Source organism: Lethenteron reissneri, chromosome 69 (genome assembly GCF_015708825.2).
Source record: "Lethenteron reissneri isolate LAM-NWPU_2019-01 chromosome 69, ASM1570882v1, whole genome shotgun sequence".
Classification (NCBI taxonomy): domain Eukaryota; kingdom Metazoa; phylum Chordata; class Hyperoartia; order Petromyzontiformes; family Petromyzontidae; genus Lethenteron; species Lethenteron reissneri.
In genome coordinates this window covers 887,291-910,728 of record NC_083847.1, presented here as the reverse complement: position 1 = coordinate 910,728, position 23,438 = coordinate 887,291, and the positions used below count along the sequence as shown (strand labels likewise).

General features: G+C 46.9%; 1 protein-coding gene across 3 annotated transcripts in view; it reads right to left on the bottom strand.

Annotated features, from left to right (window-relative positions):
• The window catches only part of LOC133360828 (sulfotransferase 1C1-like), a 32,102-nt gene extending 12,940 nt beyond the window's left edge, over nucleotides 1–19,162 (bottom strand). The window contains exons 1-3 of one of the 3 annotated variants that reach the window (XM_061579709.1): nucleotides 18,986–19,162; nucleotides 17,450–17,546; nucleotides 2,731–2,884 (exon numbers count right to left, since the gene is read on the bottom strand). In XM_061579709.1, the coding sequence (XP_061435693.1) occupies nucleotides 2,731–2,860 (130 nt within the window). In that variant the 5' untranslated portion in view covers nucleotides 2,861–2,884; nucleotides 17,450–17,546; nucleotides 18,986–19,162. Of the gene's footprint in view, nucleotides 1–2,730; nucleotides 2,885–6,729; nucleotides 6,817–16,633; nucleotides 16,663–17,449; nucleotides 17,547–18,985 lie in introns of those variants that run through there. The other 2 variants (XM_061579711.1, XM_061579710.1) reach the window with 2 other exon arrangements.
• Between the last annotated feature and the right edge of the window lie 4,276 nt (nucleotides 19,163–23,438).

The window sequence follows — 23,438 nt, the reverse complement described above, 5'->3', positions numbered from 1 at the left end:
ACGTAGGCTTTCGCGACCAATGTTATTCATAATCAACGTTTTTGGGTTTAGATCGCGTTATTTATAAATGTGTCGTAACCCTCCACCACCCGACACGGCCAATCAGTAAAAAAGTGTCACGTTGACAAAAGACAAATAGTTTACTGCTTTAGCCCACCGGTGTGTTGATGCCACAACATTTACAATTTGAGTACGACGTTTCGCTGGTAATTGCAACCAGCATCATCGGGCAATTCGCCCGGGCAATTCGCCCGATGATGCTGGTTGCAATTACCAGCGAAACGTCGTACTCAAATTGTAAATGTTGTGGCTTCAACACACCGGTGGGCTAAAGCAGTGAACTATTTGTCTTTATCAACGTGACACATTTTTACTGATTGGCCGTGTCGGGTGGTGGAGGGTTACGACACATTTATAAATAAACGCGATCTAAACCCAAAAACGTTGATTATGAATGCCACTAAGAAGTAGGACATTACTATCAGCCCCACCGAAACTAAACACCTACCTGGGTATGTTGTGCGATCAAACACTCGACCGCCTCAGCTCCCGTTTTGTGATGGAGCACTTGTGGAAAAAGTGGAGATTTTTCCATTCCAGCTTATGACCAGCTCCAGTTTATATGCAGAGGTCTCAATCTGAATCAGTCAAGCGACATATTATCATCGGCTGCGTAAAACTGCATGGAAGTTACCTGGTCTGGCACCCACATGAAGGTTTGGGTCTTCTCGGCTATGGTCATGTGCTCCTTTCTCTATGCTTATGAAACGTAGACCTCCTACTGGGACATCTTTGCTGGTTATAAACATTTAGCATGGCCTGCCTACGATCCATCCTGAGTTTAACCAGGCTGGATTGTCTGAGGAGCTCACAAATCCTTGAAAGATCTGGACACAGTCTCATCGGTGAGCTCCTCCAGCAGGCAAGGCTGCGTTGGCTGGTCATGTATCCCGCATGCCCAGTCATCGCACGCCTAACCAACCTTTTTTCAGCCGGAGAGAGGAGGCTAAACTGGCGCGGCACGGGCTAGAGAAAAGATGGAGTGATGTGGTACAGCAGGACGTGGAGCTGAGTGGACTTGCCCGATGACTGGTACCAGCGGTGTCAAGATCGGCCTCTGTGGAGGATGCTCGTCAAGGACGCTACTGGGCAGCTGGAGGCAGTCGTCAACAACGGAGGGCGGAAGAGCAACGCTCGCAACAACGAGCGGAGCGCCAGGTGGCTAAAGCACAGGAAGTTGGCACAGTAGGGGGCACAGGCGGTGCATCAGCCAGACGTATCAATCAGTCGACCAAGGCAACTGGGTCTGCCCCGTGACCTCCTGCCAGCGGGCACTGACACTTCACGTGGTCTCAAAGTGCACATAGCCTGGCACAAGCGTCGTAGTGACGTCACCGCCACTTCGTGGCGAATGGCGGTTGTTGGTGATGGTCGTGGTTAGGATTATTATGAATGTCGTAGTGGTGATAATGGTGAATGGTGGTAGCAGTGGTCGTGATGAAGATGGTCGTGGTGATGAAAGTGGTGGTGTGGATGATGATTACACTATGTAACACACATTTTGTTCCTGGGTAGTGAGGGTTATTTCGTAATTGCTTATGCCTAAAAAGTATAGAAAATATCTTCTTGGTTCTTTCGGTAAAGTCACGTAGAAGGGAAGTAATAAAATAATAAAAATAAAACATAATAAAACAATTCTCACGACGTTTCGGCCACAACGCAAGCAGCCGTCCTCAGGTGAAAACCAGGTCCGTCGAGGCGACAGAGTCATTCAGACTCTGTCGCCTCGACGGACCTGGTTTTCACCTGAGGACGGCTGCTTGCGTTGTGGCCGAAACGTCGTGAGAATTGTTTTATTTTGTTTTATTTTTATTATTTTATTACTTCCCTTCTACGTGACTTTACCGAAAGAACCAAGAAGATGAATCCCTGCAGTCACGAAAGCTTTAAATCGAAAAGTATAGAAAATAGTTATTATTCCACACAAATTTAGCTTTTGTGACCAGATTTATAAGTGAGTAGCTTTTCGAGATGGTTCCTTTCCACAGAAAACTCGGTTCGCTGTGGTAGTGCACCTTGGTGTCTAAATCTTTTGTAGTAATTTTTGCATTACTTTAGTATAAATACAAGTTAATCTTGATTCATTTGTTGATTTTTTTCTGACGTCATGTGAACGACAAGACACAAATTAGCCCGTTTTCTCATTTAAAATATGTAATTTGCAAAATATAACTGTCTTGATCACTAAAAAAAAAGGTTTGTGGGGAATAATAGCCATTTGCTGTACTTTTGAGGCATACACAATTAGGAAATAACACTTACTACTCAGGAATAAACATTTTTTTGTTACACAGTGTTATGAATGTGGTATTTGTGATGATGATGGTGGTGGTCGTGATGAAGGTGATGGTGATGATGTTGAAGGTGGTGGCGATTGTAATGATGACCGTATTAAGGTTGCAGTGGTCGTGATTATAATAATAATTGTGGTAATTTTTATGATGATTGTGATGATTATGATGATTACGAAGGTGGTGATTGTGGTGGCGGTGGCAGTGTTGGTTGTGATGATGATGAAGGTGGTGGTGATTATGAGTATCGTTTTAAGATAGTGGTGGTGGTGATTATAATAATGATAATCGTGGTAATTTTGATGATGGAGATGATGATGATGATGTAAATGATTATGATTGTCATCGCGATTGTGGTGATGATTCTGTTAATACTCACCCGCCTTGGGGTAAGTTGATATCAGGAGGTCTCCGGGCCTGGCTTTAAACGACTCCACCAGGCTCCAGTCCTTCGCTATGAAGTCCAGCATGGAGACTCCATGCACCGGCAACAGTTTGGGCCTCTCCATACCAGCAGCTCAGCAAGTAGGATGCTGGGAGAGATGGGAGCAGATGAGGAGGAAAGAAAACCGTTGGTTGAGTAGTCTGACCAGATATTGATCCGGAGGACTTCGTTGGGGACAGCACAGGAAACCTGGGTTCGAGTCAGAGTTTCGTTTACATTGGTGCTCATCATTAATATTCTGCCATGCTACACACTGCCAATGAAAGCCCCTTGTGCTGCACACAGTCCTCAACTTACGAACACCCAACTTACAAACACCTGCACTTACGTACCAGCTTTCTTTTATTATATGTTTTACATTCACTTACAACGCGCACTTCCAGTTGCAATCTGGGCATGCTTGCCTGCACACTTGTTGAGTGTGTTTGTGTGAAGGTGAGTGTGTGCCCAGCCACCACATGCATAAACAGCTTTTGGTCGGCTGGATCGAGGGGGCTAAACGGGCGCGGCACGGACTAGAGAAGAGATGGAGTGACGTGGTACAGGAGGACTTGGAGCTGAGTGGACTTGCCGATGACTGGTACCAGCGGTGTCAAGATCGGCCTCTGTGGAGGAGGCTCGTGAAGGACGCTACTGGGCAGTTGGAGGCAGTTGCCCTCCAACAACAACGGAGGGCGGAGGAGCGGCGCTCACAACAACCAGCGGAGCGCCGGGTGGCTAAAGCACAGCAAGTTGGCACAGTAGGGGGCACAGGCGGTGCATCAGCCAATCATCTCGGTCATCTCGGTCAGTCGACCCGTGGCACCTGCTGGGTCTGCCCCGTGACCTCCTGCCAGCGGGCATTCGACACTTCACGTGGCCTCAAGGTGCACTTGGCCTGGCACAAGCGTCCTGGTGACGTCACTGCCACTTAGTGGCGAATGGCGGTTGTTGTTGTTGTTGTATGGGGGAGTGGTAGTGCATCGGTTCAATTTATGCTCATGGTCAAAACTAATGACAGTCATCTTAAGCGGTCCTGGTGCCTCCACCTCAAATGATTAAATGGTGCGGTGTGCAAACAAAATCTCAACTGGGGAGACAACAGCGGCCGTACGTGGTGCTGGCCACAAGCCTCCTCACGTGCTGTTACCGCCATTTTCCACGCGCGCGAATCAGCAGCGGCGAGGTCGTCTCTTCGTGGCTCCAACACGCCGACCTCTATCACCGGCTATCCCAGCTCCATCTCAGCAGCCAGTGCTGCCGCAGTGGCCAACAAGCTGGCATGACGGTTGCCACGCGATCGGCGCGCTTTCTCCGATGATAGCGGTGGTGCGAGTACGGGATCCTCGCGCTTATCCGCTGGCCGATCTCCCCTGCACTCAACCCCCGGGGCTGTCTGAGGAATCACCTCTTCATCGTCCTCCTCCATCAGAAGACGTCCTGGTGAGTTGTCTTCGTCTTGTAAACATTTTACCTACGCTAAGGCGGTAGCTTTGCTATTATTTTTCACTTCTGAAGCCAGATATAGTGGTTTCCAAGGAGGCACACACTTGAACTTGGAGGAAACACGTTTATTACAACACCCCAACAGGGTACTACATAACACATAACGATATAGGTGGTAACTACCACAGTTAACTCAGACCCCAACGGGATAACTACTCATCGGAGTCAGGTCCGTAAAGTACTGCCTGACTCACGATGCCAAACATGATGACTGAATATTCTTAGGTGTTTTCGGTAAAGTCACGTAGGTAAAACATTAAAATTTATAAAAGTAAAATAAAATAAAAATCACGACGTTTCGGAGGCAACACAAGTCTCCGTCATCAGGTGGAACCGTCACAGCCAGATTTGCTGCATCAAGTGAGGCAATGATTCAAGATGTAATCCCTTAAAAGCAAGTTGAGGGGGGAGGAGAGGGGGGGGGGAGCTCATCAGAATGTGGTAGCCAATGAATGGAACGTATCGGGAGGGAGGAGGGCGGGACATGATGACTGAAAACTGAAGAGCGCAGAGACGTAGCACCACGAGTTGATTCCTGAAGACAGCCCGGATTGGCTCTCGGGACTTCCCTTATATGCCCCTCAGCGTAGCCCGGCTCCACCCCTGGCCATGCCCCCTTCTGGATCCTTCTAGAAGGTTCTGGGCCACATGTCACATGTCCCTCTCGCTACCCTCACATGGTCACGTGCCCTTTCAGTTTCACCCAGACTGTCACGTCTTCACTTGCCCTCTCTCTGACCGTCACACAGAGAGAGACTCAACAATGCAAAGTTCCACCCTTTCATCAGTAGCTGGCGCTAGATGCCGTAGTGGCTCAATATACGCCACTACAGATATGTCAATGTCAGCACGGAGGAAGACGTCGGACGATGAAGACGGCGGGGAGGTGATTCCCCAGACAGCCCTGGGGACCGGGAGCCCGGAGACAATTCTCGTGGAAGTGCTCCCTGCGGTGCAGCGTGAAACAAACTGTACCTCGACGCTGCGGCCGCCGAGAGGGGGACACTGGATCAGGAGCATGTGCCTCACGGACCTGCTGTCTGCCGCGGCGGCGCTTGTGGCTTAAATCGAAATGGAGAAGCCGGATGAAGAAGCGCTAGGGCAAAAGAGACGTGAAGACAGTCCCACCGCCGCCGCCATTTCGCGAGTGTGGGAAGCGACGGAGCCGCAGCCCGCGCGGGCGGTCGCCATTTTGTCGGCGGGGCGGGAAAACGCTCCCGCCAAATTTGACAGCCCGCCAACTTCACGCTCCGAGGTGCCCACCCTGAGGAAGAGGCTGCCCTTCGTGAGGGAGTTCACGGCCACTGGGAGTGATTGGGCGACCTTCCAAAGGCGAGTCGTGGTGCATCACACACCCGGTCTACATAGTCACTTCAGGTATCTCCATCGCAGACCATGTCGGGTTCGCGAGTTGCTGGAGATAATGATGTTGCGGCGCGTGAGATGCGGGGTTTTGAGGGTGCCGGTTGGCCGTGGTGTCGGGGGCAGGGGACAGCGCTGGCGCATCAGGTTGTAGCAGCGGCAGCGGGATCGTCCACTGTTGTAGGGATGATGCAAGGTGTTGAAGTCCGGGAACTGATAGATACCGGCACATCCGCCGCCCTGATCTTTGAGTTGATTTATAGGTCGTTGCCACCGAAGTTGGCTTGTTTGATAGTTCTTGTGTCGCCGTTAATGGCGGGTGTTTTGGTATTGTTGGCCAAATTTAAGCGACGGTCTGGATTGGTGATATTGAGTTGACGGGACCAGTGTTGGTTCAAAGTCACTGCCTGTGTCTTGTCTGTTGGGGACTCATTTTTTTAAGAAAATGTCCCTTAAAATACTAATTAACCAGGGTTGTTTTGAACTGCCATCGGGGCATCGGTTGGCGTTTTTGTTGGCCCTGACTCGGTTGCGTATGGCGAATGCTACGGTGCGGTGTTAAGTGTATAATAAACGTTGTTGCCTCTTAATAGTGTCTCTGAAATGATTCACTACACTAGTAAAGCACACTGGTGTGTTGGAGAGCCAAGCCACAACATTTACAATCTGAGTACGACGTTTTGCCGATAATTACAACTAGCTTCATCAGGCGACAGTCAGATTTGTGGAGAAGTCCACCTGTTTCGTTCCTTATATAGAGGCGTAGATGTGGTGATCACACTTCTGCGCTCTTGCGCAAATTGGGGGGGGGGGGGGAATTAATGAGCCAATGTACATTATGCATTTGCATTATGAGAGCTTTTTGATCCTGTCCTTCCTATACATTATGTGTATTAAAATAGCCGTACCAACGGTAATCCCTATTGAAGTATGGTGGCCTGTATAGGCATGCATTTATACGGTGTATTATTTGATGATTTGCTTCCACACAGCACTGAGTCTGTAGCTATCCGAATGGTTTAAATTATTTTTATTTATTTCAATTATGATATTGGTCGCGAAAGCCTACGTGTTAAACTGACTCACCTCCATGGGGAGGATACTTTTCTTCAAACTAGAAAGTAGGAGAAACTTCAAATTAAGCGGATGAAGTTGTTGTCTTCACTGGTGTTCCTCAAAAGATGCAGAGATTCAAAGGTAATACCACACGCAGTTAAATAAACTCATCAAATTGTCACTTAGTGATAATAAAATACTACATGAAGCTAGTGAATTGTTGCTAAAAGAGAGAATACAGCACAATATAAGTGAATTAAGTTACATTTCGAAATCACTAATGTCCTTACACGTAAAAATTAGTAAGAGTGTCTACAGATCACTGAAATATAATTTACACAATGACACAATCAGCTGATATGAACATGACTAACGTTGAATTTACACTATGGGGACCTCATTTGCCAGTAAAAATATGATAATTGGTTCTTTACCCTTCTATCTGGCAACAAAACTGACACCTTTTTGCAAGGAGTCATGTTTGCATAGACCGCAATACCTGCAGTCATAATACAAACAAAAGAACATAACTCTGATAATGTGCACTGTCCTTGAAGTTGATTGGTCCACACCCGAGACAGCTTTCCTTCGAGCCTAGTCTCATATGGGTTGGACCAGATGACGCCAAAAGGCGCACAACTCAAGGACAATGCACCATCAGAGTATGAGAGCTCGGGGCAAGCATCTACACTATGGGGACCTCATTTGCCAGTAAAAATATGATAATTGGTTCTTTACCCTTCTATCTGGCAACAAAACTGACACCTTTTTGCAAGGAGTCATGTTTGCATAGACCGCAATACCTGCAGTCATAATACAAACAAAAGAACATAACTCTGATAATGTGCACTGTCCTTGAAGTTGATTGGTCCACACCCGAGACAGCTTTCCTTCGAGCCTAGTCTCATATGGGTTGGACCAGATGACGCCAAAAGGCGCACAACTCAAGGACAATGCACCATCAGAGTATGAGAGCTCGGGGCAAGCATCTACACTATGGGGACCTCATTTGCCAGTAAAAATATGATAATTGGTTCTTTACCCTTCTATCTGGCAACAAAACTGACACCTTTTTGCAAGGAGTCATGTTTGCATAGACCGCAATACCTGCAGTCATAATACAAACAAAAGAACATAACTCTGATAATGTGCACTGTTCTTGAAGTTGATTGGTTCACACCCGAGACAGCTTTCCTTCGAGCCTAGTCTCATATGGGTTGGACCAGATGACGCCAAAAGGCGCACAACTCAAGGACAATGCACCATCAGAGTATGAGAGCTCGGGGCAAGCATCTACACTATGGGGACCTCATTTGCCAGTAAAAATATGATAATTGGTTCTTTACCCTTCTATCTGGCAACAAAACTGACACCTTTTTGCAAGGAGTCATGTTTGCATAGACCGCAATACCTGCAGTCATAATACAAACAAAAGAACATAACTCTGATAATGTGCACTGTCCTTGAAGTTGATTGGTCCACACCCGAGACAGCTTTCCTTCGAGCCTAGTCTCATATGGGTTGGACCAGATGACGCCAAAAGGCGCACAACTCAAGGACAATGCACCATCAGAGTATGAGAGCTCGGGGCAAGCATCTACACTATGGGGACCTCATTTGCCAGTAAAAATATGATAATTGGTTCTTTACCCTTCTATCTGGCAACAAAACTGACACCTTTTTGCAAGGAGTCATGTTTGCATAGACCGCAATACCTGCAGTCATAATACAAACAAAAGAACATAACTCTGATAATGTGCACTGTCCTTGAAGTTGATTGGTCCACACCCGAGACAGCTTTCCTTCGAGCCTAGTCTCATATGGGTTGGACCAGATGACGCCAAAAGGCGCACAACTCAAGGACAATGCACCATCAGAGTATGAGAGCTCGGGGCAAGCATCTACACTATGGGGACCTCATTTGCCAGTAAAAATATGATAATTGGTTCTTTACCCTTCTATCTGGCAACAAAACTGACACCTTTTTGCAAGGAGTCATGTTTGCATAGACCGCAATACCTGCAGTCATAATACAAACAAAAGAACATAACTCTGATAATGTGCACTGTCCTTGAAGTTGATTGGTCCACACCCGAGACAGCTTTCCTTCGAGCCTAGTCTCATATGGGTTGGACCAGATGACGCCAAAAGGCGCACAACTCAAGGACAATGCACCATCAGAGTATGAGAGCTCGGGGCAAGCATCTACACTATGGGGACCTCATTTGCCAGTAAAAATATGATAATTGGTTCTTTACCCTTCTATCTGGCAACAAAACTGACACCTTTTTGCAAGGAGTCATGTTTGCATAGACCGCAATACCTGCAGTCATAATACAAACAAAAGAACATAACTCTGATAATGTGCACTGTCCTTGAAGTTGATTGGTCCACACCCGAGACAGCTTTCCTTCGAGCCTAGTCTCATATGGGTTGGACCAGATGACGCCAAAAGGCGCACAACTCAAGGACAATGCACCATCAGAGTATGAGAGCTCGGGGCAAGCATCTACACTATGGGGACCTCATTTGCCAGTAAAAATATGATAATTGGTTCTTTACCCTTCTATCTGGCAACAAAACTGACACCTTTTTGCAAGGAGTCATGTTTGCATAGACCGCAATACCTGCAGTCATAATACAAACAAAAGAACATAACTCTGATAATGTGCACTGTCCTTGAAGTTGATTGGTCCACACCCGAGACAGCTTTCCTTCGAGCCTAGTCTCATATGGGTTGGACCAGATGACGCCAAAAGGCGCACAACTCAAGGACAATGCACCATCAGAGTATGAGAGCTCGGGGCAAGCATCTACACTATGGGGACCTCATTTGCCAGTAAAAATATGATAATTGGTTCTTTACCCTTCTATCTGGCAACAAAACTGACACCTTTTTGCAAGGAGTCATGTTTGCATAGACCGCAATACCTGCAGTCATAATACAAACAAAAGAACATAACTCTGATAATGTGCACTGTCCTTGAAGTTGATTGGTCCACACCCGAGACAGCTTTCCTTCGAGCCTAGTCTCATATGGGTTGGACCAGATGACGCCAAAAGGCGCACAACTCAAGGACAATGCACCATCAGAGTATGAGAGCTCGGGGCAAGCATCTACACTATGGGGACCTCATTTGCCAGTAAAAATATGATAATTGGTTCTTTACCCTTCTATCTGGCAACAAAACTGACACCTTTTTTGCAAGGAGTCATGTTTGCATAGACCGCAATACCTGCAGTCATAATACAAACAAAAGAACATAACTCTGATAATGTGCACTGTCCTTGAAGTTGATTGGTCCACACCCGAGACAGCTTTCCTTCGAGCCTAGTCTCATATGGGTTGGACCAGATGACGCCAAAAGGCGCACAACTCAAGGACAATGCACCATCAGAGTATGAGAGCTCGGGGCAAGCATCTACACTATGGGGACCTCATTTGCCAGTAAAAATATGATAATTGGTTCTTTACCCTTCTATCTGGCAACAAAACTGACACCTTTTTGCAAGGAGTCATGTTTGCATAGACCGCAATACCTGCAGTCATAATACAAACAAAAGAACATAACTCTGATAATGTGCACTGTCCTTGAAGTTGATTGGTCCACACCCGAGACAGCTTTCCTTCGAGCCTAGTCTCATATGGGTTGGACCAGATGACGCCAAAAGGCGCACAACTCAAGGACAATGCACCATCAGAGTATGAGAGCTCGGGGCAAGCATCTACACTATGGGGACCTCATTTGCCAGTAAAAATATGATAATTGGTTCTTTACCCTTCTATCTGGCAACAAAACTGACACCTTTTTGCAAGGAGTCATGTTTGCATAGACCGCAATACCTGCAGTCATAATACAAACAAAAGAACATAACTCTGATAATGTGCACTGTCCTTGAAGTTGATTGGTCCACACCCGAGACAGCTTTCCTTCGAGCCTAGTCTCATATGGGTTGGACCAGATGACGCCAAAAGGCGCACAACTCAAGGACAATGCACCATCAGAGTATGAGAGCTCGGGGCAAGCATCTACACTATGGGGACCTCATTTGCCAGTAAAAATATGATAATTGGTTCTTTACCCTTCTATCTGGCAACAAAACTGACACCTTTTTGCAAGGAGTCATGTTTGCATAGACCGCAATACCTGCAGTCATAATACAAACAAAAGAACATAACTCTGATAATGTGCACTGTCCTTGAAGTTGATTGGTCCACACCCGAGACAGCTTTCCTTCGAGCCTAGTCTCATATGGGTTGGACCAGATGACGCCAAAAGGCGCACAACTCAAGGACAATGCACCATCAGAGTATGAGAGCTCGGGGCAAGCATCTACACTATGGGGACCTCATTTGCCAGTAAAAATATGATAATTGGTTCTTTACCCTTCTATCTGGCAACAAAACTGACACCTTTTTGCAAGGAGTCATGTTTGCATAGACCGCAATACCTGCAGTCATAATACAAACAAAAGAACATAACTCTGATAATGTGCACTGTCCTTGAAGTTGATTGGTCCACACCCGAGACAGCTTTCCTTCGAGCCTAGTCTCATATGGGTTGGACCAGATGACGCCAAAAGGCGCACAACTCAAGGACAATGCACCATCAGAGTATGAGAGCTCGGGGCAAGCATCTACACTATGGGGACCTCATTTGCCAGTAAAAATATGATAATTGGTTCTTTACCCTTCTATCTGGCAACAAAACTGACACCTTTTTGCAAGGAGTCATGTTTGCATAGACCGCAATACCTGCAGTCATAATACAAACAAAAGAACATAACTCTGATAATGTGCACTGTCCTTGAAGTTGATTGGTCCACACCCGAGACAGCTTTCCTTCGAGCCTAGTCTCATATGGGTTGGACCAGATGACGCCAAAAGGCGCACAACTCAAGGACAATGCACCATCAGAGTATGAGAGCTCGGGGCAAGCATCTACACTATGGGGACCTCATTTGCCAGTAAAAATATGATAATTGGTTCTTTACCCTTCTATCTGGCAACAAAACTGACACCTTTTTGCAAGGAGTCATGTTTGCATAGACCGCAATACCTGCAGTCATAATACAAACAAAAGAACATAACTCTGATAATGTGCACTGTCCTTGAAGTTGATTGGTCCACACCCGAGACAGCTTTCCTTCGAGCCTAGTCTCATATGGGTTGGACCAGATGACGCCAAAAGGCGCACAACTCAAGGACAATGCACCATCAGAGTATGAGAGCTCGGGGCAAGCATCTACACTATGGGGACCTCATTTGCCAGTAAAAATATGATAATTGGTTCTTTACCCTTCTATCTGGCAACAAAACTGACACCTTTTTGCAAGGAGTCATGTTTGCATAGACCGCAATACCTGCAGTCATAATACAAACAAAAGAACATAACTCTGATAATGTGCACTGTCCTTGAAGTTGATTGGTTCACACCCGAGACAGCTTTCCTTCGAGCCTAGTCTCATATGGGTTGGACCAGATGACGCCAAAAGGCGCACAACTCAAGGACAATGCACCATCAGAGTATGAGAGCTCGGGGCAAGCATCTACACTATGGGGACCTCATTTGCCAGTAAAAATATGATAATTGGTTCTTTACCCTTCTATCTGGCAACAAAACTGACACCTTTTTGCAAGGAGTCATGTTTGCATAGACCGCAATACCTGCAGTCATAATACAAACAAAAGAACATAACTCTGATAATGTGCACTGTCCTTGAAGTTGATTGGTCCACACCCGAGACAGCTTTCCTTCGAGCCTAGTCTCATATGGGTTGGACCAGATGACGCCAAAAGGCGCACAACTCAAGGACAATGCACCATCAGAGTATGAGAGCTCGGGGCAAGCATCTACACTATGGGGACCTCATTTGCCAGTAAAAATATGATAATTGGTTCTTTACCCTTCTATCTGGCAACAAAACTGACACCTTTTTGCAAGGAGTCATGTTTGCATAGACCGCAATACCTGCAGTCATAATACAAACAAAAGAACATAACTCTGATAATGTGCACTGTCCTTGAAGTTGATTGGTCCACACCCGAGACAGCTTTCCTTCGAGCCTAGTCTCATATGGGTTGGACCAGATGACGCCAAAAGGCGCACAACTCAAGGACAATGCACCATCAGAGTATGAGAGCTCGGGGCAAGCATCTACACTATGGGGACCTCATTTGCCAGTAAAAATATGATAATTGGTTCTTTACCCTTCTATCTGGCAACAAAACTGACACCTTTTTGCAAGGAGTCATGTTTGCATAGACCGCAATACCTGCAGTCATAATACAAACAAAAGAACATAACTCTGATAATGTGCACTGTCCTTGAAGTTGATTGGTCCACACCCGAGACAGCTTTCCTTCGAGCCTAGTCTCATATGGGTTGGACCAGATGACGCCAAAAGGCGCACAACTCAAGGACAATGCACCATCAGAGTATGAGAGCTCGGGGCAAGCATCTACACTATGGGGACCTCATTTGCCAGTAAAAATATGATAATTGGTTCTTTACCCTTCTATCTGGCAACAAAACTGACACCTTTTTGCAAGGAGTCATGTTTGCATAGACCGCAATACCTGCAGTCATAATACAAACAAAAGAACATAACTCTGATAATGTGCACTGTCCTTGAAGTTGATTGGTCATCTGGTCCAACCCATATGAGACTAGGCTCGAAGAAAAGCTGTCTCGGGTGTGGACCAATCAACTTCAAGGACAGTGCACATTATCAGAGTTATGTTCTTTTGTTTGTATTATGACTGCAGGTATTGCGGTCTATGCAAACATGACTCCTTGCAAAAAGGTGTCAGTTTTGTTGCCAGATAGAAGGGTAAAGAACCAATTATCATATTTTTACTGGCAAATGAGGTCCCCATAGTGTAGATGCTTGCCCCGAGCTCTCATACTCTGATGGTGCATTGTCCTTGAGTTGTGCGCCTTTTGGCGTCATCTGGTCCAACCCATATGAGACTAGGCTCGAAGGAAAGCTGTCTCGGGTGTGGACCAATCAACTTCAAGGACAGTGCACATTATCAGAGTTATGTTCTTTTGTTTGTATTATGACTGCAGGTATTGCGGTCTATGCAAACATGACTCCTTGCAAAAAGGTGTCAGTTTTGTTGCCAGATAGAAGGGTAAAGAACCAATTATCATATTTTTACTGGCAAATGAGGTCCCCATAGTGTAGATGCTTGCCCCGAGCTCTCATACTCTGATGGTGCATTGTCCTTGAGTTGTGCGCCTTTTGGCGTCATCTGGTCCAACCCATATGAGACTAGGCTCGAAGGAAAGCTGTCTCGGGTGTGGACCAATCAACTTCAAGGACAGTGCACATTATCAGAGTTATGTTCTTTTGTTTGTATTATGACTGCAGGTATTGCGGTCTATGCAAACATGACTCCTTGCAAAAAGGTGTCAGTTTTGTTGCCAGATAGAAGGGTAAAGAACCAATTATCATATTTTTACTGGCAAATGAGGTCCCCATAGTGTAGATGCTTGCCCCGAGCTCTCATACTCTGATGGTGCATTGTCCTTGAGTTGTGCGCCTTTTGGCGTCATCTGGTCCAACCCATATGAGACTAGGCTCGAAGGAAAGCTGTCTCGGGTGTGGACCAATCAACTTCAAGGACAGTGCACATTATCAGAGTTATGTTCTTTTGTTTGTATTATGACTGCAGGTATTGCGGTCTATGCAAACATGACTCCTTGCAAAAAGGTGTCAGTTTTGTTGCCAGATAGAAGGGTAAAGAACCAATTATCATATTTTTACTGGCAAATGAGGTCCCCATAGTGTAGATGCTTGCCCCGAGCTCTCATACTCTGATGGTGCATTGTCCTTGAGTTGTGCGCCTTTTGGCGTCATCTGGTCCAACACATATGAGACTAGGCTCGAAGGAAAGCTGTCTCGGGTGTGGACCAATCAACTTCAAGGACAGTGCACATTATCAGAGTTATGTTCTTTTGTTTGTATTATGACTGCAGGTATTGCGGTCTATGCAAACATGACTCCTTGCAAAAAGGTGTCAGTTTTGTTGCCAGATAGAAGGGTAAAGAACCAATTATCATATTTTTACTGGCAAATGAGGTCCCCATAGTGTAGATGCTTGCCCCGAGCTCTCATACTCTCATGGTGCATTGTCCTTGAGTTGTGCGCCTTTTGGCGTCATCTGGTCCAACCCATATGAGACTAGGCTCGAAGGAAAGCTGTCTCGGGTGTGGACCAATCAACTTCAAGGACAGTGCACATTATCAGAGTTATGTTCTTTTGTTTGTATTATGACTGCAGGTATTGCGGTCTATGCAAACATGACTCCTTGCAAAAAGGTGTCAGTTTTGTTGCCAGATAGAAGGGTAAAGAACCAATTATCATATTTTTACTGGCAAATGAGGTCCCCATAGTGTAGATGCTTGCCCCGAGCTCTCATACTCTGATGGTGCATTGTCCTTGAGTTGTGCGCCTTTTGGCGTCATCTGGTCCAACCCATATGAGACTAGGCTCGAAGGAAAGCTGTCTCGGGTGTGGACCAATCAACTTCAAGGACAGTGCACATTATCAGAGTTATGTTCTTTTGTTTGTATTATGACTGCAGGTATTGCGGTCTATGCAAACATGACTCCTTGCAAAAAGGTGTCAGTTTTGTTGCCAGATAGAAGGGTAAAGAACCAATTATCATATTTTTACTGGCAAATGAGGTCCCCATAGTGTAGATGCTTGCCCCGAGCTCTCATACTCTGATGGTGCATTGTCCTTGAGTTGTGCGCCTTTTGGCGTCATCTGGTCCAACCCATATGAGACTAGGCTCGAAGGAAAGCTGTCTCGGGTGTGGACCAATCAACTTCAAGGACAGTGCACATTATCAGAGTTATGTTCTTTTGTTTGTATTATGACTGCAGGTATTGCGGTCTATGCAAACATGACTCCTTGCAAAAAGGTGTCAGTTTTGTTGCCAGATAGAAGGGTAAAGAACCAATTATCATATTTTTACTGGCAAATGAGGTCCCCATAGTGTAGATGCTTGCCCCGAGCTCTCATACTCTGATGGTGCATTGTCCTTGAGTTGTGCGCCTTTTGGCGTCATCTGGTCCAACCCATATGAGACTAGGCTCGAAGGAAAGCTGTCTCGGGTGTGGACCAATCAACTTCAAGGACAGTGCACATTATCAGAGTTATGTTCTTTTGTTTGTATTATGACTGCAGGTATTGCGGTCTATGCAAACATGACTCCTTGCAAAAAGGTGTCAGTTTTGTTGCCAGATAGAAGGGTAAAGAACCAATTATCATATTTTTACTGGCAAATGAGGTCCCCATAGTGTAGATGCTTGCCCCGAGCTCTCATACTCTGATGGTGCATTGTCCTTGAGTTGTGCGCCTTTTGGCGTCATCTGGTCCAACCCATATGAGACTAGGCTCGAAGGAAAGCTGTCTCGGGTGTGGACCAATCAACTTCAAGGACAGTGCACATTATCAGAGTTATGTTCTTTTGTTTGTATTATGACTGCAGGTATTGCGGTCTATGCAAACATGACTCCTTGCAAAAAGGTGTCAGTTTTGTTGCCAGATAGAAGGGTAAAGAACCAATTATAACGTTGAATTATCCAGCGATATGGTTTCAGTCCTGTCTAAAGGTCTTAACTTTGCTGTTGCCCCACGTACAATCCCTGTCGGTGAGATAATTGCTGAAGTGAAATTAGCAGTTAGACATCTCCACCATAATAAAGCTGAGATGACTCGGCATGAGGTTGCCAAAAAATTTGAGAACAGAAAATTGACAAAAACAAATATTAACTTCAATGAAGCAAAAGCCTTAAGATAATTGAGAGCAAATAAAGATATCCAAATTATTGCTGCTGATAATGGCCAATCAACTGTTGTGATGCCCCGTGAGGACTATGATAATAAAATCAAAGATTTACTCGATCAAGGTACCTACCTTAAAATTAAACGAGACCCAGCCAGCACCTTGGAACGTAAAACAACGGCAATCATTGCCAAGTCATTAATTCCCAAGGAAGAGCAATCAATACCTTATCAAACCAAGGGCATCAAAACCACCAAGACTTTATGGGCTACCAAAAATTCACAAACCTGATGTCGTATTAAGACCCATAGTGCAATAGGCTCTGCCACATACAAATTTTCACAATACGTAATGAAACAAATACAGCCCTACATCGGTAGGACCTCTTCGTTCATCAAGAACTCTAAACATATCTTAAATATAATTAAAGATATTAAGCGTAACTCTAATGATATTCTCTTAAGTTTTGATGTGACTTCTCTGTTCACGAGGGTTCCGGGCAACGAGTCAATTAAATTACTCGACGCTCTGGTAACGAACAAAGGTTTAGCCAGAGATATCCCAAGACGAGCTGAACACTGTCTAAAGAACGCCTGCTTCTTGTGGAAAGGTGACTTCTATAAACAAAAGGAAGGAGCAGCAATGGGCTCTCCATTGTTTCCAGTGATAGCGAATTTGTACATGGAAGATTTTGAAACAAGCGCAATAGCTTCAAGCACACTATAACCCTCTGATTTGTTTAGATATGTGGATGACACATTGGTGGCCTGGCCACACGGCAAAGATACACTTAAATAATTTCGAAATGATCTCAACTCGCAAAACCCATCCATCCAGTTCACCATGGAAGTGGAAGCTGACAGAACTCTACCATTTCTGGATATTCTGCTCGGACGGGATAGAAATGGTAAAAAACACAGTGCTTCCCGAAAGAAAACACATACTTACAACTATCTGAATGCAGTCACACCATCACCCCGCACAGAAATCTTCTCTTATCAAGACGCTCATTCATCGAGCTAAGAAAGTGTCAGATGATGACAGTCTGAGAAATGAAATTAAACATGTTAAAGAAGCACTGCAAATGCACGGTTACAATGATGCACACATCAACAGGGCATTGAATGTCAAAACCAAATCAAATAACACGAGCATTGAAACTGCCCAAGTAATTAAAACGATCAAAATACCGTACATTGCGGGAGTGACTGATAAACTAGCCAGATGTTTGGAAAAACAAAATATCCGAATAAAATACAGAAATGAATACCTGGTACAAAGATGTATTACCGAAGCTATGAACAGAAGGTGCGTACAGGATTAACTGCAATGCTATGTTGGGCGAACAGGACGAATGATCAGCACGACACTAAAATAACATCAGAGAAATATTAAATACTCCCAAATACAACTGTCAGAACATGCGTGCCAACAAGGACATTCAGTTGATTTTGATAACGTTAAAGTTCTGTGCAAAACTAGCTACTACTGGCCAAAATAATTAGAAAATGCATCGCAATTGAAGGAAATATTTTTTTTTAACCGTTCGGATAGCTACCGACTTAGTGCTCTGTGGAAGCTAATCATTAAATAATACATTGGTTAAATGCATGCCTATACAGGCCACCATTCTTCAATAGGGATTACCGTTGGTACGGCTATTTTAATACACACACTGGGCAGGAAGGACAAGATCATTGGGCTCGCATAATTTACGTTGCATAATTTACGTTGACTCATTAACCCCCCCCCCCTCCCCACTTTGCACAAGAGTGCAGAAGTGTGGTCACCACATCTACGCCTCTATATAAGGAACTAAACAGGTGGACTTCTCCCCAAATCTGGCTGTCGCCTGAGGAAGCTAGTTGTAATTACTGGCGAAACGTCGTACTGAGATTGTAAATGTTGTGGCTTGGCTCTCCAACACACCGGTGTGCTGTACTAGTGACGAATTGGCACGTTCTGTTTACTTGACAATCCTTACTAGTGGGCTGTGTCGGGATGTTGACGAGTTTTAACGACACATTTATATATTTACGCGATCTAACCCCCAAAAAACACTCTATTATGCATGATATTGGTCATGAAAGCAGACGTGTAAAACTTTATGGTTCTCTGTGCGAGTCTGTGTGTCTCTGTGTGAGTTTATGGTTCTCTGTGCGATTCTGTGGGTCTCTGTGCAAGTCGGTGGGTCTCTGTGTGAGTCATGGGTCTCTGTGGTGAGTCGATGCGTCTCTGTGTGAGTCTGTGGGTCTCTGTGTGAGTCTGTGGGTCTCTGTGGTGAGTCAATGGGTCTCTGTGAGTCTATGGGTATCTTTGTGAGTCCAAACGTATGAACCACCGGACACGGATGAACACATGAACACTTTTGAGCATTTGAATGCAGATGAACACCTGGACACGCATGAACCACCTAAACCCGGATGAACAATTGACACGGATGAACACCCGACACGCATGAACATCTGAACAAGAATGAACCACCTTAACGCAGACGACGAACCAACCCCCACGCTTGAGATCCCACAGCCTTTGACTTGCGGCTCAACGGTGGCGCGATGCGATGCCAAACTCCCCCTGACGCCGGCAAACTGAGAGCCCAGAGCGGATGGGGACCTCGCCTGCACGACACAGGCCACGGTGCCTCACAGCTCAGGGGTTGGGTGGGGCTGTGGGTGAACTCCCGTTTGCGTTGCTGCTTAAGAATCAGAGTGGAAGGTGCAGGGGGTGTGGGGTGGCTGTGACTTCGCGCTGTGCTGACTGAGTACACTGCGTCCCCACTCAGACCCACTCTGACCCACTCTGACCCACTCACACACAAAGGCAGAGATCCCCCGTATAGCCTGCAACAGGCCGTTGGGGTAAGTGCTGTTAGCGAGGATCACCTTTGCTTATAGATTTGAAGCTTTCGTGACTGCAAGGATTCATATTCTTAGGTTTTTTAGGTAAAGTCACGTAGGTAAACATTACAATTAAAATTAATAAAAGTAAAATAATAAAATAAAATAAAAAATCATTTTATTTTATTTGTATATTATTTTACTTTTATTAATTTTAATTTTTTACCTACGTGACTTTACCGAAAAAACCTAAGAATATGAATCACCTTTACTGATACACAAAAGCGAAGATCCCCATATAGCCTTCGATAGACAGTTGCGGAAAGTGATGTTAGTAACGAGAAGCAGCACCTATGAAAATCGGCACTGTGGCACACGAAGGGGTGGGTGGTCAGCAACCACGCCCGGCCGCCTTTGTCTCCCCAGTGGTGATGTTTACTACACAGCACGGCAGTTACTCATTTGAGGCTGAGTAGACCTAGGGCAGGAGGTGTTAGTGGCCCTGAGCGAGAATCGAACTCGAATTGTAGCGGGGTTTGTAACGCAGCGTAGCGCTAACCGCTGCACCACCGCTCCCCATTTCCACACTTTTCAACACCACCATCACGTGACCTGCTTTTCAGAGACTCAACTTGGATGAACCCATTCACACTGCGAGGGGTATAGAGATGGGGGGGGGGTTTCGATTTTAACAACCCTACATTGAACCCAGAATCTCGGCGCTGACTTCCACAGTGGGTGACCCGGTGGCTAGGAGATGTTAACTACCTCGCCTGGTTTACAGCAAGTTGTGGGTTTCACCATTGGAACCTCATTTGCCAGCAAAAAATATTATAGTTGGATTTTTACCCTTTTACCTGGCAACAAAACTGACACCTTTTTTACAAGGAGTCATGTTTGCATAGACCACAATACCTGCAGTCATAATGCGCGTCATCTGGTCCAACACCATGTGAGACTAGGCTCTAAGGAAAGCCGTCTCGGGTGTGGACCAACTTCAAGGACAGTGCATACATTATCAGAGTTATGTTTTTGTTTGCATTATGACTGCAGGTATTGTGGTCAATGCAAACATGACTCCTCGTAAAAAAGGTGTCAGTTTTTTTGCCAGATAAAAGGGTAAAAAACCAATTATCAACCCTCGCCTGGTTTACAGCAAGTTGTGGGTTTCAATCACGACCTTGATATCGCGGTGGCTAGGAGACGTTAACTACTGCGCCTGGTATGCAGGAGGTCGTGGCTCCGATCCTGACCCTGACGACGCAGTGGCTGGGAGACGTTAACAACCCTCACCTGCTAAACAGAGAATCCTGAGTTCGATCCCGAACTTGTAGCCTGCCTGCTGATTATTTGGAGTTTGCGTGTCTCTCTCTCTCACTTTCCACGTGGTTGCGTGAATTTTTTTTCATGGTCCTGCAGTTTTTTGCTCCACATTCAGAATGAACATCACGGCGTTTAGAATATTTGGTTGATTTAAAATTCCATGTGACGATGAAAAGCCAACGTCGTTGAGCTATCATCTGTGATGGCCAGGTCACTTCTGAAGACACATTCCTGCGGAGGGAGCTGGTAGGAACGTTGGGTTGCTCGGTCAATGGCCAGGGTCAGCGTGGTGTATTCCGCAAATATGGCCGACTGTGAGGGCGGGCACAAGCCGGCGTGAGTAGGTTAAACGTTGAGTTTTATAAGGGCACCACGGGGTGATCAGCCCCTCCCCACCCAGCCCCACCCCTCCCACCCCCCACCCAGCCCCACTCTCCCCACCCAGCCCCTCCCCACCCTCCCCACCCAGCCCCTCCCCACCCTCCCCTCCCTCACCACCCTCCCCACCCAGCCCCTCCCCACCCAGCCCCACCCTCCCCACCCAGCCCCTGCCCACCCTCCCCTCCCCACCTAGCCCCTCCCTCCCCACCCAGCCCCTCCCCACCCTCCCCTCTCCACCCAGCCCCGCCCCTCCCATTTTTGGATGCACGACGGACGGACGGACACAATAATCCCCTGTGGGCTGGTAAAACCAGGAGGTTCCTACCAGTAAAACAGAGCTACTATTTGGCTCAGCGGGGCATTTCCTAAAATAAAAAGAGTTTATTTCTGAGTGAACTACCGTGTTCTTGCTTTAAAAGAATGAGAGTGGGCTGGGGAGCTGTTTAAAAAGTAGGGAGGGTTGAAGTGTGCGTGTGTGTGTATGTGTGTGTATGTGTGTGTGTATGTGTGTGTATATGTGTGTGTGTATGTGTGTGTGTATGTGTGTGTATATGTGTGTGTGTATGTGTGTGTGTATGTGTGTTAAATCGTAGTTTAGTGGTAGTTAATTGAAGGTGGAGGGGTTACCAGCCCCTCGCACCCGTCCAGAGCCCCCGTTTAGCCACTGTGGTGGTCACAGACGCCATGAGGGGAGAGGCCAATGGGCATTGGCCCTCCCCCCACAGCACTGCCCACGACAGAGTTGCCCATCCGGCTCCGCGAGGAGGTAGGAGGTTCCCATAACGTGGACCCCCCTAGTGGAGCATCTTCGCCGGTTGGAAACATTTAGGCTGGCCTGCCTACGATCCATCCTGGGTTTAACCTGCAGGCTGGATTGTGTGAGGAGCTCACAAATCCTTGAAAGATCTGGGCACAGTCCCATCGGTGAGCTCCTCCGGCAGGCAAGGCTGCGTTGGCTGGTCATGTATCCCGCATGCCCAGTCACCGCACGCCTAACCAACCTTTTTTCAGCCGGAGAGAGGAGGCTAAACGGGCGCGGCACGGGCTAGAGAAAAGATGGAGTGATGTGGTACAGGAGGACGTGGAGCTGAGTGGACTTGCCGATGACTGGTACCAGCGGTGTCAAGATCGGCCTCAGTGGAGGAGGCTCATGAAGGACGCTACTGGGCAGTTGGAGGCAGTCGCCCTACAACAACAACGGAGGGCGGAGGAGCGACGCTCACAACAACGAGCGGAGCGCCGGGTGGCTAAAGCACAGCAAGTTGGCACAGTAGGGGGCACAGGTGGTGCATCAGCCAGTCATCTCGGTCATCTCGGTCAGTCGACCCGTGGCACCTGCTGGGTCTGCCCCGTGACCTCCTGCCAGCGGGCGTTCGATACTTCACGTAGCCTCAAGGTGCACTTGGCCTGGCACAAGCGTCGTGGTGACGTCTCCGCCACTTAGTGGCGAATGGCGGTTGTTGTTGTTGTATGTGTGTGTGTATGTGTGTGTGTGTATGTGTAGCGGTTAGCGTGCTGCACTATGGACCTGGCGACCCGGGTTCGGTTCCCGCTCACGGCAAACACCAGTCACGATTATCTGAACCGGTCCTGGGCCTCCCCTAGGTCGATTCAGCCTCAAATGAGTACCTGGTGCGGTGTGTAAACATCTAGACAAAGGCGGTCGGGCGTGGTGCTGGCCACCCACCCCCTCGTGTACCGTTCCGGCCTTCATAGGTGCTCGCTAACAGCACTTGCCCCTACAGTCTGTCAAGGCTATACGGGGGATCTTTGTCTTTGTGTGTGTGTGTATGTGTGTGTATGTGTGTGAGTGCATTTCCCAGCAAAAACAACCCCCTACCTCCTCGATGGTGCTGGTCTGTAACGCCACTCCCCCCCCCCTTCCTTTCTCTCTCCACCCCCACTCTCCGCTCTTTCTCCCTCTCTCTACACCCTCTCATCTCTCCCCCTCTCCCCCCTCCTCTATTTGCGCTCTCCCCCCCTCTCTCTCCCCTCCTCTATTTCTCCCCCTCCTCTCTATCTTCTTTTTTCTCCCCTCTCCCTCTCGCCATCCCTCTCCTCCCTCTCTTTTTTTTACGATCAGTGGAAACAAGAAGATGTTCGGTATCGTCGGCACTTTGCTTCGTTCATCATTTCGTAATTTTTTAAAATTAACTTTGCTTTATGTAAACCCCCACCTCTCGGTCACTCTCTCGCTTACTCTCTCGCTTACTCTCTCGCTCTCTCTAAGTTCTGCACGCAGCCCTTCTCGCAGTCCAACGGCCTCTGACGGGTAGCTCATAACTGCATGCAGAGCTCCCCGTCATCTGCCACCGAGCACACGGCCTCCTCCCCCCCGCCCCTCTCTCGGAGGCTCCGGGGGACGGTTGTTGCCTTCCCCCCTCTTCTCCTTC